At 40.4% G+C, this 15,770-nt stretch overlaps 1 protein-coding gene across 2 annotated transcripts in view; it reads left to right on the forward strand.

The window, feature by feature from the left end:
- The first annotated feature begins 553 nt into the window (after nt 1–553).
- The window catches only part of RRAGB (Ras related GTP binding B), a 42,129-nt gene continuing 26,912 nt past the window's right edge, over nt 554–15,770 (forward strand). Inside the window, exons 1-5 of one of the 2 annotated variants that reach the window (XM_054565746.1) lie at nt 554–1,170; nt 2,022–2,055; nt 4,565–4,664; nt 8,931–9,014; nt 10,889–10,955. In XM_054565746.1, the coding sequence (XP_054421721.1) occupies nt 1,079–1,170; nt 2,022–2,055; nt 4,565–4,664; nt 8,931–9,014; nt 10,889–10,955 (377 nt within the window). In that variant the 5' untranslated portion in view covers nt 554–1,078. The remainder of the gene's footprint in view (nt 1,171–2,021; nt 2,056–4,564; nt 4,665–8,930; nt 9,015–10,888; nt 10,956–15,770) is intronic. The other variant, XM_054565747.1, reaches the window with a different exon arrangement.

Raw genomic sequence — 15,770 nt, forward strand, 5'->3', positions numbered from 1 at the left:
CCCTCTCTCCCTCCCTTCCTCTCTCTAAAAATAAATAAATAAAATATTTAGAATAAAATAAAATCCCCTATGAACCACTGGTCTCAACAATCACTTTCATTGTGCGATATGTGGTAGACACAGTTTGTAATCACTTTAGATATTAATTCATTTAATAACAAAGTTGGTTACAGGGACTAATAAAAAAGGAAGATAGAAACTTAAAAACCAGAAAGATAAACATTATGTTGGACCTTCCCCACCAAACACGTTAACAGTAAAATAGCAGTTTAAAAAAAAAAAAGCTAGCTTTGAGGTACTGAAATTACCACTGTCTCCTTTAATTTCTCCGCGGTGGGTGGCTGGATGCAGCTGGCTCACCAGCAAAACTCCAGCCAGCTAGCTGGGCCCCAATAACCAAGGCGTAGTGAGAATCAAGCCCACGTGACGTCTACAGGCAGCACTCTGTCTTTTTCCGTGCAGTCTCTATGATATTCTTCCCAGTCCCCGCCCCTTTGGTAGCGGCAGTCACATGACAGGCTCCTGGTTTACGGCAGGTGCCCACGTGATTCTGGCCTGCAGTCGGGTGGCTGCGGTGAGGTATCTGGATTCGTGAAGGGCGGGCGGTTAGTCGTAAACGTCCGCCAGCGGTCTCTCCCGGTAGGGCGGGCTCGGGAACAACGAGCTGGCTGAGGCGATCATCGCTTAGTAACTACATGGGTCTGCTCTTTCTGCCAGCTCTGCCTTGGTCGTCCCCACCTCTTTGCGGGTGAAGTCACCTTTGGGTTTCGAGACCTTGGGGCGTGAGGCCCCAACTCGATACCCCCCCACTTCCCTCTCGCCCTCCATCTCTACCTTTGCACCACCGGATCACTTAGCGTTTGAGACGGCCAGCTCGGCCGTGCCTTGAGGCCAAGTTTGTGGTGGTAAAGGTAATCGTGGGGCAAGCAACCCCCAGTGGACAAAGGCAAAGGCACGAATAGAGCAGGCCTAAGGGCCGCAGGCGATGAAAATAGGGGGATAAGGAGGTGAACAAGGAAAAAAAAAAAGGAAAAGAGTACTGCGGCTTTAGAAGGGACTGGAAACGACTTGTTGCACGATGGAAGAATCTGACTCTGAGAAAAAGATGGAGAAAGAGAACCTGGGGCCGAGAATGGATCCTCCCATAGGGGAACCGGAAGGATCGCTTGGGTGGGTGAAGGGTATTTCGCCAAACCTGGGAGGGGGGGCTTCTAACTGAAGGGAATATTGTGAATTAGAACACCACACCCACGATATCTTCCTTCTGTTTACCAGTAAGGTTATGGGTATCATAGTTTCGGCGACAGGATAAACTGTGCAGATAATTGGTTGGTAACTGGGCCAAAAGAACTCTTGAGACAGGTACAGGCCTAATAAGAGTCCTGGAAGGTGTGTTCTAAGTAAGTTATGAATTGTTGTGAATGATCAATAAAGGAGATTTGCCATCATCATATTGAGGATAAGAAGACTAAAAACAGGGTTGATGTTTCCTGGGCAGAGATCACTGGCTTGAGAATGCTTTCTGTGCCAAATTGTACCTGAAATTGAATCCTCTATTTTATATGCTTTGTGCCTGTAATGAGTGAAATATGATTTAGGATAGCTGAAGGGCTAAAGATGCTCCCAGATTTTTACAATAGGAGGCTGGCTTTAAAAAAAGAGGGTATTTAAATATGACAATGTTGTTTGACTTATTAAAGCATTTGTGTATGTTGCTTTGATATAACTTTTAAGAATATGAAAAATCGAATCTTGAATTTTAATGACTCATTTATATTCCTACATAAATCTAACTAGGCACCGTCTCCTGCGCATGCAATTAGGGGGTAGGGAGCATAAACCCAGTCTTATAATTTGGGAAAATGAGGGCCTCTGCTCAGAATGAGGTCCCACACACAACTGTACTTGGCTATTGTGCCAAACATGCTCTTTTACATCTCTACATTTATTTGTATTTATTTAATTCCAATTTCTAAGGCAATTGGATCATGGAAACTCTGTCTTTTGGTTTATATCGGCAGGTGGGTGCTGCCAAATCCAGCCATGAAGAAAAAGGTAAGGTGGGTTAGGTACATCAAAAACATGAAGGTAAAGGTAAGAAGTTAATATTCAGGAATTATTATTTGTGGTGTATATATACCATCTTTCCTGGACTGTTATAGGAACCTTCCAAGTGTTCTCCCTGACTCTTGTCCCTTTCTTTGCTACTTGATTTAATTTTTCTAATATATAAATCTAATTGGGTCATTCACATACTTAATAACTTGTTGTAACTTCCCAAAGCTCATAGAAGAAAATCCAAATAAGTTCATGGCATAGAATGCCCTTTACAAATTGATTTCTGACTAAATCATTTGCTGTACCTATGCATCCTGTCATTAGCCATACAGAGTTTTTCTCCAAATTTACAAATTTGCAGTTTGTACAAGCCATACACACACAGTGCACAGGCCTCTATCTGCACATTTATGTTGAACCCAACTCAAATGTTACCACTATGAGGTCTTATATCAGTTCTCCAGGTGGAATTGAACACTTCTTCCCTTGTGCTCTATGGTACTCAACTTACGGTTTAGGCAAAATTAGTGAGAGCACAGCTGTAGAGCAAATTTCTGAAATTTGGGGGCTTTTATGTTCTTCAGTTATAAAATGGTGAAAATATTGCCTGTCTCTTAGGGTTGTTAGGAAGTTTAAATGAGTAAATACATATAGAGTATTAGATCAGTATCTAACACAGTTACCCTTGGTAAGTCTTTCATAAGCAATTTAGGAAGATTTCTTAAAAAACGGACAACATGTATCATATTTACCCTTTACCTAATAATTCAGTTATATAAAAAACTCCAGTTTGCTAAGAGAATGTTCTTGATGAGCCTGTTTACAGTTGCTATCAACAGGGGTGTCTAAAACTACCAGAAATTTATGCTTGAATAAGAATAAAAACAAAACTTTTTTGTAACAACTTTAGACTGTCTCATCAGTAAGATTTCCTTACTGTAATAAAGCTGTGTAACTAGATTAAATTGAACTTGAGTGCAGTACACTCTTGTTAATACTCCCTATATTTGTAATTAGAAAAATTTTAAATTATCTTAGTATTGAAGATAGAACGTGATAAGTAACATAATTGGAACTATGTTTCATAAATTTGAAAAGATTCTTAAAATTGGCCTTATCCAGTTCCCTCCTAGTGCAAGAATCTGTAGCATCTTTGACAGGTGTTTTTCTCTCTCCCTTATATGCTGAAATTGACAGGAAGGCTATTCACCTTCATAAGACCAGCTTTTCCATTGGACAATTCTCATTGTCAATAACTTCCTTGTTTTATACCTTTGTTTTGATAGCTTATTCATTCATTCGATGAGCATATTTTGAGCATCTGTTTTATGTTAGACACTGGAGATACAAAAGGGATCCTCTCTGTAATTCAGGAGCTCAGACCAAAAAAAAAAAAATGGATAACTGCAATGTGTTACGGTCTCTTCAGTGCTGTAAGAGTGTCCCCTGGCTGGGTAGCTCAGTTGATTAGAGCATCATCCCTATATGCCAAGGTTGCGGGTTCAATCCCTGGTCAGGGCACATACAAGAATCATCCAATGAATGCATAAACAAGTGGATCAACAAATCTATGTCTGTCTGTCTTTCTGTCTGTCTCTCTCTCCCCCTCCCTTCCTCTCTCTTTAAAGCCAATTAGTAAATAAAAATTTAAAAAATAGTGTCATGGGAGGAGAGAGATGAGACATACCTAGGCTGGTTTAGGGCATGGGGGTCAGAGAAGCTTTTTGAGGAGATGATCGCTGAACCAAGTTTTGAAGGATGAGTGAGCTTGGTTAAAGAAAGAAAAGGGAATGGAAAGTTACGGGCAGAGAGTATACCGTGAAACAAAGACATAGAGCAGGGGTCCCTGGAGATAAGGGAGCTATCAAAGGAACAGCACACAGTTCAGTTCAGTATGGCTGGTCTCTAAAAGTTGTGGGCAAGGAGAGTCAGAAGATGAGGGCTGAAGAGTAAATAAGCCAGATCAAGGGGGTTGTTATGTACAGTTTAAGGACTTGATCCTGTGTCGGCCATGGGACACTTTTGAAAAGAAAAAGAATAATTAATGGAACAAAATGATGGAGGTAAGTAGAAAAGATGAGATCAGTGGCAGTGATGGAAATGTTGACCTTGAGCAGGAGGAAACACTTTGTTACCATAAAATCTCCTGCCCTGAAGTTTAGTGCATAAAACATTAGATTATGAGAGATCAGGGTTCAATTTCCTCTCAAGTTGGTATGTCTCTAATGTGGTTTTTAATATATGATATTAATAGCATGATAAATTCAGTGCAATTCTATTGCCAAGAGGATGTGTGACTCATGACAGCTAAGTACCTGGCCTCTGGAATTCTAGGTATCTCTGCCTTTACCGTTGGTTGAAGAATTAGGTATCAGTAGCTGCACTGGATTGTTGATACTGTCACTTCAGTAAAACATCAAGTACAGGAGAGAAATAGATCCCTTCAGACTTGATTTGCTCTAGATGGCTAACTTCTTTTCATTATTTTTTCCCACTTTGTCCTTAGGTGCTGTTGATGGGTAAAAGTGGGTCTGGTAAGACCAGCATGAGATCTATTATTTTTGCAAATTATATTGCCAGAGACACACGTCGACTTGGTGCAACAAGTAAGATGTTTTATCGTATTGTAAAGTCAGGTGATCTTAACTATTAATGATTTGCATAACACACTTGGTTGCAGTTACTTGGGGATGCAGAGGTTGAGAGATTTGTTTTGCAGCATGTTTTCCCTTTTTTTCATTTCTTCTCAGAGGTATGTGGCCTAATTCTGATTACTGCTGCTTGCTCTTTTGGGGTGGTTCTTTCTTTCCTCGGTTGCTTACCAGATGGGATGCCCTTGTCCAACTTCTTTTTTATCCTGCTCTTTCTTAAACAAGCAAAGGGACCCTTTTGTTTATTTGTTTTTTGGGGAGAGGTGTTTGTTTTTAACTGTTATTATAGGAAGGGAAATTAATTCCTAGGTATTAACAAGCATAACAATAAAATTGCCTAAGATTTTTTTTAAAGCAATAGTGCTAGTCTTCATTAAAAGGTAAATTGCTGGGGGTAGGGGGTTGTGAGAGGAAGGTTAACCTAATCTGTACTCTGCTGCTTCTCTTCCTGGATATACATCAGTGTTCTCACTGGAGTTCCATTTTTGGCTTGAGAAATGATTCATTGCCCTTCATAGTTTGAATGTTAAATCTGGCTTTTTAGTATAGTCTAGCTGGGCTGGCAGTGGATCCATGCTCCTGAGAGACCCCTTTTGTCTCTAGGATGTAGTGCTATTTCGTTTTGGAGCATCCATGCATTTCTGGATTCTGCTTTGATCCTTGGCCTCTAGGTGATGAAACCATTACCCCATCTCGCTTTTAAAGATTCCTGATCTAGGTTTCGAGCACCTTGGATGCTTTTAGAGACAAGTCACCTACTACTTCATAAGGATTTCACTCTGGTTTCAAGAACAAATCTTTTTAAAACACCTTATGTTCCAGATGCTGGGATTCAAAGGAGAAGGAAACCTCATTCCTGTTCTTAAAGTGCTGGGAATGTAGTATAGACTCTCGATTGGAGCAGCTGTAATGGTTAGAAAGCTATTTCTTAGTTACAACGCTGAGTCTTTCCCTTTATTTCTGTTAGCTGTCCCCTTTCCATTCTCTTGGGCCTCTACAAATATTCGAGCAGGATTAATGTCTCAATCTATCCTAGCCATCTCTTCTCTCCCAAGTCTACCCTAAGCTAAACATCTCCAATTCCTTCATCTAGTCCTCATTTGACATTATTTTGAAGAATTTTTAAGGACTTATTTGAACATGTCTACATTTTTCTTAGAGTGCTGAGACTTAAATATCGATTTGGCCTAATCAGGGCAGAGTAGGACTATTACATCTCTTGTTCTGGGCAGCACAGTCTAGTTCTCTTTTTTGTGGAGTGACTTTCATTAAACTGAGTCATAATGAAAACACCCATTTTCTTTTCACATATATATTATTATCAAAACACATATTCTCCTGATTATTGTACAGATACTGTTTTGAACCTTAGAATAAATTTTTATCTGTGTTAAATTATTCAGTTTTGTTTGCTTTAGCCCATGATATGTACCTGAACCTAGTGTTTGTTAACTGTGAAGTCCAGAACAAGTCACTATCTCACTAGGCCACAGTTTCCTTATCCATAGGAAAAAGGTTGGGTCCTATTTTTATTTTAGCTACTTATTCTCTTATTTGATATATTAGCCATTCTTCCTAACCTTTGTACAGTTTGTACATTGGATAAGCATCTCCTCTGGTTTTCATCTAAGTATTTCATTAAAAATTTTGGTCCAGATAGGGTCCTTTGGCCTTCCATGCCTCAAGAGACTTCCTTCTAGAAAGTACCTGTTCAATTTTATCCCTGTCTTGATTTGCTAAATTTTAATTTTTTTCTGTTCTTCCAAGTTAAATATCTAGACCCAATAATCATATGGTTGCAGTAAATTAGAGGAAGCTAATGTTTATTGTATGCTATTTTATTTTATTTAGTCTTTATATTACAGAACTTCATTTTAATAGATGAAGAAAGTATGACCTAGAAGTTAAGCTCACTCCACTCAAGCATTTGAGCTAGAATGTCAGTCTATGCTCCTGCTCTATTCATTAATAGTCTTCCGCAATTCCTGGAAGACGACTTTCTCTTTGTGTTTTAAATTCTGCATATTTTATTGAAGCACCATTTCCTCTAGTCCAATTAATATTTTGTATTCATCTAGGTAACAGTGTTGATGTAACACCCTAAGTCTAGTGAATAGTCTTGCAATCCACTGTGCTGCAAATGATATGATTCCATGTACATTAAAGCAAGCCATTTATTCAACAAGTGCTTTTCTGGAGCTTCCTGTGTGCCAGACACTGACTAGGACAGAGCTCTTGCCCTTAAAGATATCTCAAGAGGGGCCTTTGTTGATAATACTTTGTTCGTAATTAGTGTATTTCCTTAAAGGTAGTAAAAGTATACTTTAAAATATTATGTTGGCCTTGATGAATTTGTGTTTCATTAGCTAGTTCATCATTGCTAAAGAAAGGTCTGGTTCTACTGTTTAACTTATAGACTAAAAAGATATCTAGTGCATCAGTTTTTACTTGCTATTCCTTTTCATTCAATTTCTGATTTTCTTTAAAAGTAGTACAATAGTATTTCAAAAATATTACATCAACTTTAATGCTTAGTGTTTTTCTAGATTGTCATTGATGAAAAAATCCAGTTTTATTTTGTTAAACTTAGAGCCTACTTTGTTTTGAAATTTGAAGTAAGGACACAGAATGGTGGTATAATGAATTTATTAGGGGACTGTTAAAATGTGTTGTTGGAAGAGTGAACTTGTTAATAAAAATACAATTATGAAGTTTTTTATTCTAAAACACTGTTGACGGCTCTGAGATTTCTTACCTTCTCAAAATTCTCTGTTCCCTTGGCTTTTATTTAATGCTTTATTACCCTGGTTTTCTTCCTTTATCTTTAAACACCCCCACCTTTTTTAAAGAATATTTTCTTCTTTCTGCCCCATAAGTGTATGTGATTTCCCAAAGCTCTTTTCTTGATTCTTTTTAGTTGCTCATATAACAGCAGCACAAGAAGACTAGGAGAGCCAGAGGGCCATATAGGAGACATGAGACTTAAGAGGGAGGCAGAAAGTGGGGGTTAGACTACCTTATAAGCTATGTCAGTTAGTTTGAACTGAGGGTAGAGGGCTAGCCCTAGAGAATTTCAAACAGAAAAGTAACATGGTCATATTTTATTATTTTTAATTTTCAATTTTAATGACAAGAGTAATACTTATGAAAAATTTAGACATCAAAGAAGTGTAGAGAATCTATTCCTTTCCTCATTACGGGCCTGCTTCCTAGGGTCAACCACTATTAATAGTTTGAGGCTATCCTCTGGCCTTTTTTCCCTTAAGCATGTACAATCATACCTATACAGAGATATTTTTGTTCTTTTAAAAGAAAACGGGAATAAAAATCTGCATCTGGGAGAGATCATTATATCTGTAATATGGAGGATAGGTTAGGGGTAGGCAAGGGTAGAAACAGGTTAACAAATTAGGAACCTATTTTAGTAGACCATGTAAGAGATAATAGAGCGTTAACTTGGGTTAGGGTGGTGGTTATAGATATGATGAGAAGTAAGTGGATTTGGAATGTATTTAAGAGGTATAGTCAATAGGACTTGCTGATAGGTTTAGAGGGAGTGGTGGGGAAAAGAGTGCATTCAAGTATGAAACTAAGGTTTTGGCTTAGACAACTGGTTATTCACTGGGATGGAGAAGACTGAAAGAGGAATAGATTTCTTGGGAAGAATGGGAAGGTGATGAGTTATATTTGGGTACACTGAGTTTGATATACTTGTGGTTTAATCAAGTGAAGATGTCCAGTATATGATTCAGAAAGGGAAGAGAGAAATCTGTACTAGAGATACATATTTATGATTTATCAGTTTTCAAATGGTAAATAAAATAATACAAATAGACTAGCTTGCCTGGGAGAATACAGAGAGAGAAGACTAAGTGGCCAAAGATGGAATTCTGAGGCACTCTAACATTTAAGGGACAGAAAGAAGAATAGGAGCCTGTGAAGGAGGATCTGCCAGAGAGGTTGTAGGTGTGATATCAGAGGCCGAGAGAAGAGAATTTTTTGAGAAGAGAGTAGTCAACAGTGTCATACTGTAGAAAGTAAGACAAGGACTGAAAAGTCCACTGGATTTGATAGTGGGGCCATTGGTCACTTTATCTGTGATAGGGGAATAGAAACCAGATGTCTATCCCATGCGCTCCATATCTAAACAGTCACTGAATCCTGTCACTTTTGTTATTGTTTTTCCCTTTCTCAGTAGCACTTCTTTCCATTTTTTTTTAGTACTAGACCGTTTACATAGTCTTCAAATTAATAGCAGTTTGAGCACCTACTCTCTCGTAGACTCTGTTGGAAATACAAAGACATGTAAGATATGATTCCTTTTCCAAGGAGGGGGAAGTAAAGGGGAGAAGGGAAGTAGTTTGAGCGCCTACTATGTGCCAGGCACTTTATGTATGATAACCCTTTTAATCTCACAGTAGTCCTGTGAGATCAGTAGTATGCCTCCCAGCTTTCTTCATGGAAGAAGAAACTACTATGTAAAAGTTAAGTGACTTGCTCAAGGTGACACAGAGAAGTACAGCTGGCATTTGAATTAAGAACTGTTTGACTCCAATACCCATTTGAAAGTAATACTTTGCTGCTTATGACCCAGTGTATGAGACTGTAAAATTGCACCAAAGTTAGAGCAGTCACTTTAAGCAACAGCTTCAAAATAATCCTAGAAGAAACATCACTGTGTGATTGATTGACTATCACATAAATTGTAAAGGTCATAATTGCTAGACCTAATTTCCAGGATAAGAATTTTTATTATCCCTCCTTGTGATTTTTAGTGCCTGGCAGAGAGTAGATGCTTAATAATTGTTTGAATGAATTCAGAGGGAGTGATGACGGTAAGAGGGGGTGGCCAGGTAGGGCTTTTAGAGGAGGTGGGATTTTAGTTGGGTATTAAAAGATGACTCTAACTAAGAAAGGTGGGGAGGACTTTCTAGGCAGATGGACAGAGTAGGCAAAGTATAGGGGGATTGGGAGGGAAGTGTAAGACAGAGGTCGCAAACAGGCACCCTGTATGCTGGATAAGGCCTGCAGATGTGTTGTTTGGCCTGTACAGTGTTTTAGAAAATTGGAATTAGATGTAAATATGTAAATGTTTCCATAAAAATCTGAATTTCCCACTACTATTGAAAAAGTTAAAAGATCTGTTCATCCTGAACCCGTGTTCCTGCATGGCAAATAAGCTAGAACTGAGTACTGCCACCCACTCTGTCTTCCCCTTGGGTGAATGTTTACTCTCCATAAATGATCAGCTTTGCTCTTGTATGCTTACTGGCCTGCCCCCATTAGCAAGTTTGCGACCCCTGATGGAAGGTATGTTGGGGGTTGGGGAAGTAGTGGGGTTTGGGAGGACTATGAATAAATCATAGACTGGACTGGAGCAAAAGACATTTATTAATGCGCGCCATTGGGGAATATAAAGGTAGAGTGGAAGCCAAATTCTGAAGGACCTTGAATGCCCCCCTATAGACATAGAGGAGCCATTGAAAGTTTTTTGAATGGGGAGTGACATGTTCAAAGTAGTGTTAAGAAGATGAACCTGGCAGTAGCTTATAGGATGAAATAAAGTGGGTACGGGCTTCCTGGTGGAAGGTAATTATGGAACTATTGTAGTTGTGTGGGCTTGAGAAGAGAAAGGCCTTCCGTAAGTTAGTGGCAGGTTGTAAAACGACGAGTGGAATTGAAAGAGATTACACAGGAATAGCAGTGAATTGAATGTGAAATTGGTTAGGTCAGTTACCAAAATAAGGAAATCAATAGAGGGAGTAAATATGGTTATTTCATATTTTTTTTGGTACTTTTTGTTTTTAAATTTTTTGTGTGTGTGTGGAGGGCATTGGTAGGGGCAGGTGGGTCAGGAAAGAGCTATTAAGTGGTATACGTTTCTGTCTTGTATGTTTAGGTGTTAACATTAGTATTATAATTGGAGGTTTTTTTCTGCTTTAAGCACTAAACTACTAAAAAGCAAAATGACTTAACACAAAAGCCAGTTCTGTAGTTCATGGTAGTTTGAGTGCCCACCTTGCCACTAAACCACACTACTAAGCTGAAAATCACCTTCTTGTGGCTTTGAGCATTTCACTCCACTTTGGTCCTTCTAAATTCTGGGGGTTAGTGCTTTGCTTATTGTGAACTTAACCTCACATGCTATAATTACTAGATTTGTCATATTTATCTTCCAGTTGATGTAGAACATTCCCATGTTCGATTTCTGGGAAACCTGGTGTTGAACCTGTGGGACTGTGGTGGGTAAGTACCATCTGATTACTTGTTTGTGGGGCCAATGGCACTGTTCATGTCAGCTAGTATACTCAGCATGGAGAGTACACTAGAGTAACTATAATTCATAATAATACTTTGGATAAAAATTTCTTTAGAATTGGCATTTATTAAGTAAAGATCTGTGACTGTATCTCAGCCCTGCTGGCTGTGTTATGTTGGATTGGTCATTTCAACTCTCTGAGCCACAGTTTATTCATCTGTACAGTAGGGGATAATGATGATGTCAACTTATAGGATTGTTTTGATGATTACGTAAGATACTATATATAAAAAAGCATAGCCAGCACAGAACCAGCTATGGAACAGTTGCTTAATGAGTATTTCTTAAAAAAAAAAAAGCCAAATATTCCATAAGAAAATGACTCCTTTATTGGGAAATGCATCACTTAACACACTAGCAGATTTCTCCATACAAATCCTTCCTCATTATTATTGCTTCCAATTCTGTAATCTGTGTCAAGATTAGCCCAACTGTGTTATGATTAGGCAGTAAGATGTTAATGTCATTTTAAAACAGAAGACAGCTGAGGTCCAGTGAGATTATCTCCTAAGGTCACACAGCCATTCAATAACAACAAGGTACAGGACTAGATGCTAGGTTCATGATTTTATTTTCCCTAAAAAAATCTGATTTTTGCTAGGCATCTTGTCATTGAGAACTTCTTGGGAAGTATCACACAACATAAGAGACAAAGGGCAACATTCTGCTAAAAAGTTATCTTGGAGTTATTTTCATATCATTTAGAGTATTTGACTAGTTATTATTTCTGGTGGTCTGAATAGCCAGTGTTTTATTTAAACTTTAATTAAGGACTGTAGCTGAAGCTCCTATAGAGGTATAACCATAGTTTTCTTTTTTTAAAAATTATTTTACTTTATTTTTTCTAATTCCTCAGTGATTTTCTTACTGTATTTATTTCCATTACAATTTATCACCCTTATACCACCCTCACTCCCTGCAGTCACCGCAGTGTTGTCCATGTTCATGAGTCCTTTTTCCTTGATCCCTCCACACCCCCACTCCCCCTCCCAGAGCTGTCTGCCTGCTCTCTGTGAATCTCTATTTTGCATGTTCAGATTGTTCATTAGATTCCACGTATGAGTGAAATCATAAGGTATTTGCCTTTCTCTGACTGGCTTATTTCACTTAGCTTGTTCTCCAGGTCCATCCATACTGTCACAAAAGGTAAAACTTTTTTCTTTCTTATGGCTGAGTAGTATTCCATTATGTAAATGTCCCATGGTTATTTTAACCAATCATCTACTTGGGCTGCTTCCATATCTTGGCTATTGTAAATAACACTGTGATGAACATAGGGGTGCTTAAGTTGTTTTTGATTAGTGTTCCAGGTTTCTTTGGATAAATTCCCAGAAGTGGGATCACTGGGTCAAAAGGCAGTTTCATTTTTAATTTTTTTAAAAATGCAAGTTGATTTTATTGATTCATTTGTTTGTTTATTTATTTTTAAATGTCAAAATGCATTATAAATTATTTAAAAATTTAAGCCCATTATAAAGTCTCAGCAATTAAAACAACATGGCACCAGCACAGAAATAATCAAGTAGACCAATGAAATAAAATGAGCATTCTAGAAACAAATGTATATGTCTGTCTAACAATGTAATATATGATTAAATTGATATTTCATTGGGAGCTACTTCCGAGCATCTGCACTCCCAGAATGCCCTGGGTGAGGTTGGCCCACTCCAGGCTGAGCAGGAAGGGCAAGTTGGGGACATATTCTTCTCACCCTGAGTTTGACATGTCCCAAAGACCCACGGGGGGCTATTTCTTGTGGGCAGGAACTGCCTGACTCTGGTCAGAGGCATTCCAGGTGCCAGTGGGATACCCCAGCCTTCACCTCCCTGAATCAAAAAGGCACCTCCACAGCTCTGTTCCCCTCACTAGTCTGTGATCTTATGGGCAGGGTCACATCTGCATCCCCAGCACCCAGCTCTGATCACCACAGTGGGTCACGGGACAGTCCCAACAGGAGAGTGACTCCTTCCCAGACTCTAAGGGGCAGTGACTAAGGTGGTGGGCAGAGACAGGCAGGCACCCAAGAATGGCCTAGGTCAGAACAGAAGCCCCTCCCCACCCCAACCACCCACTTCTGCAGCCCCAGCCACCCCTGAGATTTCTGGAACACCTCTCTTCCAGACCTGTTTTATGGATTATAAAAAAAGAGAATTTCATGAGATTTTCAATTACTTGAAAGCAGGGAGATTTATTTCCAATGTTGTTAATAAATTCTAATGTCAATTCTAACTTTCAATTGCCAGTTAATGAACTTGCAAGTGATGCACTGTAAGAGGCAAATTAAATGCTGTTTCAGGCAGGGGCTGAAAAGTCTAATGAGCTGGTGTGGCTGGAGGAGACAGCCAGACCTAACTTCTCAGTCTACCTGCCTCCACATTGATGAGTGTGTGACACAGGCAAGTGACAACAGAGCCTCAGTGTCCTTGTCTATAAAGGGATCACAGAACCCTCCTCCAGAACCTTCATGGTATCTGGTGTTGAAGCCGTTTTTTATTCACAGATAAATGCAAAGAAGGGGTCCCAAGTGATTGTCAGAGTCAAGAGTCCTGGCTCTGGCACTATGGGCTAAGTGGCTACACAAGTTTCCAAAAGCTGCTGTAACAACTGCCAGAAATGTATCCTCTTTCAGTCTTGGAGGCCGGAGTCTGAAACCAAGGCATTGTCAGGGCCACGCTCCCTCTGAAGGCTCCAGGGAGAACCGTGCCTTGCCTTTTCCAGCTTCTAGTGGCTCCAGGCATCCCTTCGGCTTGTGGCTGCATCCATCCCTCTGCCTCTGTCTTCACATGGCTTTCTCCCCTATGTCTGTCTTGTCTTCTGTGTATCTCTTACAAGGACACTTGTCGTTGGATTTCAGGCCCAGTCAGGTAATCCAGGCCTGAAAATCCTTTTCATCTTAAAATCCTTCACTTAATCACATCCACAAAAACCCTCTTTCCAAAGGGGGTCCAAGAATTGGGACTTGGACATACAATTGGGGCTGCAAGGTGTTCTTCAGCCTACAATGCCAACTTGGGCCAGTCATTTCACTTCTCAGGGCTTTCATGCTCCACCTTATCCAACAAAGGTTTGCTTTGCTGAACAGCTGCCGACTGTGGGTCAGGCACTGTTCTGAGCCCGTTGTATGTGTTGACACATTTAATCTCCACACTAACCTGATGAAACAGGTACTTTAATTGTTTTCATTTTGTGGGTGAGCACAAAGACGCTATCCCCATAGTATGTGATAGGGTCAGGATTTGAACCCAAGCTCTCTAACCCTGCAGCCTACATCCCTTTCTTTGTAATTGAGCTTTTTTTTTTTTTATTGAGCTATGGTTCACATACTATCTAACCCACCAATTTCAAGTGTTCTATTCAGTGGATTTTATTATATTCAGAGTTGTGCAATCATCACCACAATCAATTTTAGAACATTTTTATCACCACCCCCAAGAAACCCTGTATTGTTTATTAATACCCCCAAGGCTCCCATTCCCCCTACCACTAGGCAACCAGTAATCTGCTTTCTGTCTCTGTAGATTTACCTATTCTGGACATTTCATATCAGTGGATTTGTACAACATGTGGCCTTCTTTATCTAGTTTCTTTCACTGAGCATAATGGTTTCAAGGCTCATCCTTGTCATGGCAGGTATCAGTGCTCTGTTATTCTTCAAGGCCCAACTGGAGCCTGCACCCTTAACCACTGTCATGACTTATAAGGTCCTCAAGCAGACCTGTGGGATCAGCGTATTCCAGAAATCTCAGTCAAACTCTGAGGCTTGATCTGTGAAGATTCTCTAGGACACAGGGGACCAAATCTCTTACCCTTCTCGCCATAGCACAGTCCTCTTTACAAGATGCCTGGTACAGCAAGAACCCCAGCAATGCCGGTACCAGCAGGTGACCTAGAATGCCATTCATAAGGCTTGGTCATTCCTGAAGCCAAGATGTTCTGCCTTCAACTGGGGTGGAGCTTCCTGACCTTTCTCACGTTACAGGTCACAGTGAATGGGATGTTTGCACAGCACTTGGGATAAATAACCAGGGCACCCAGCACCACCCTGCTAGCACCTCCAAGGGCCAACACCTGAGCCCACCTGGAGCCCATCCACACGGCTGGGGAGTGCTGTTGTCAGGTGTCAGAGTCTGCACCCTAAGGATGCTCCTGTTGGATGTGAAGAGGGAGGAGACGTGCTGGTTCTTTACTGACCAGGCCCTCAGACTGTTCTCTGTCATCGGTTGAGCAGAGGGAGGGAGGGAGGGAGAAAGGGAGGGCGGGCATACGAGAAAAGACACCTGGACCAGTGCTCTGGCAGGCCTGGGTCCTCAGGGAGAAGCACAGAGGGGTGACTGATTAAGACTGGAGACCCTGGGCCAAAAGCACTGCCTGCAGACATGCCAAGGGGGAGGCCAAGAGTACACTCACAGGCCTCTCATGCTGACTGGGATATGGGCTGCTTTGATTATAAGCAAGAGAAACCTATTCCTAGTGCCTCAAGTAATAGGGGTTTATGGCAAGGCTCCAAGGATCTCAGGGGACCCCCAGGATAGGGTAGTAGGGACAAGCCCCGAGTCTAGAGTGCCAGCTCTGATTCATCCCCGGGGTCTAGGCAGCGGGAAGAGGCTGCTGACTAATCACAGTTCTGGTTGGGTCATCCTCTCACTACCACCATTGTTCTGTCTCTGACTTCAGAGTTTCTATCCACTTGTGACTTCTGTATCTTCCTATGGCTTACTGTGACCTCTCGCTCACTCTGTCCT

This window comes from Pteronotus mesoamericanus, unplaced genomic scaffold (assembly GCF_021234165.1).
Source record: "Pteronotus mesoamericanus isolate MK-2021 breed Mesoamerican mustached bat unplaced genomic scaffold, CSHL_Meso_final contig_166, whole genome shotgun sequence".
NCBI classification, from domain to species: Eukaryota; Metazoa; Chordata; class Mammalia; order Chiroptera; family Mormoopidae; genus Pteronotus; species Pteronotus mesoamericanus.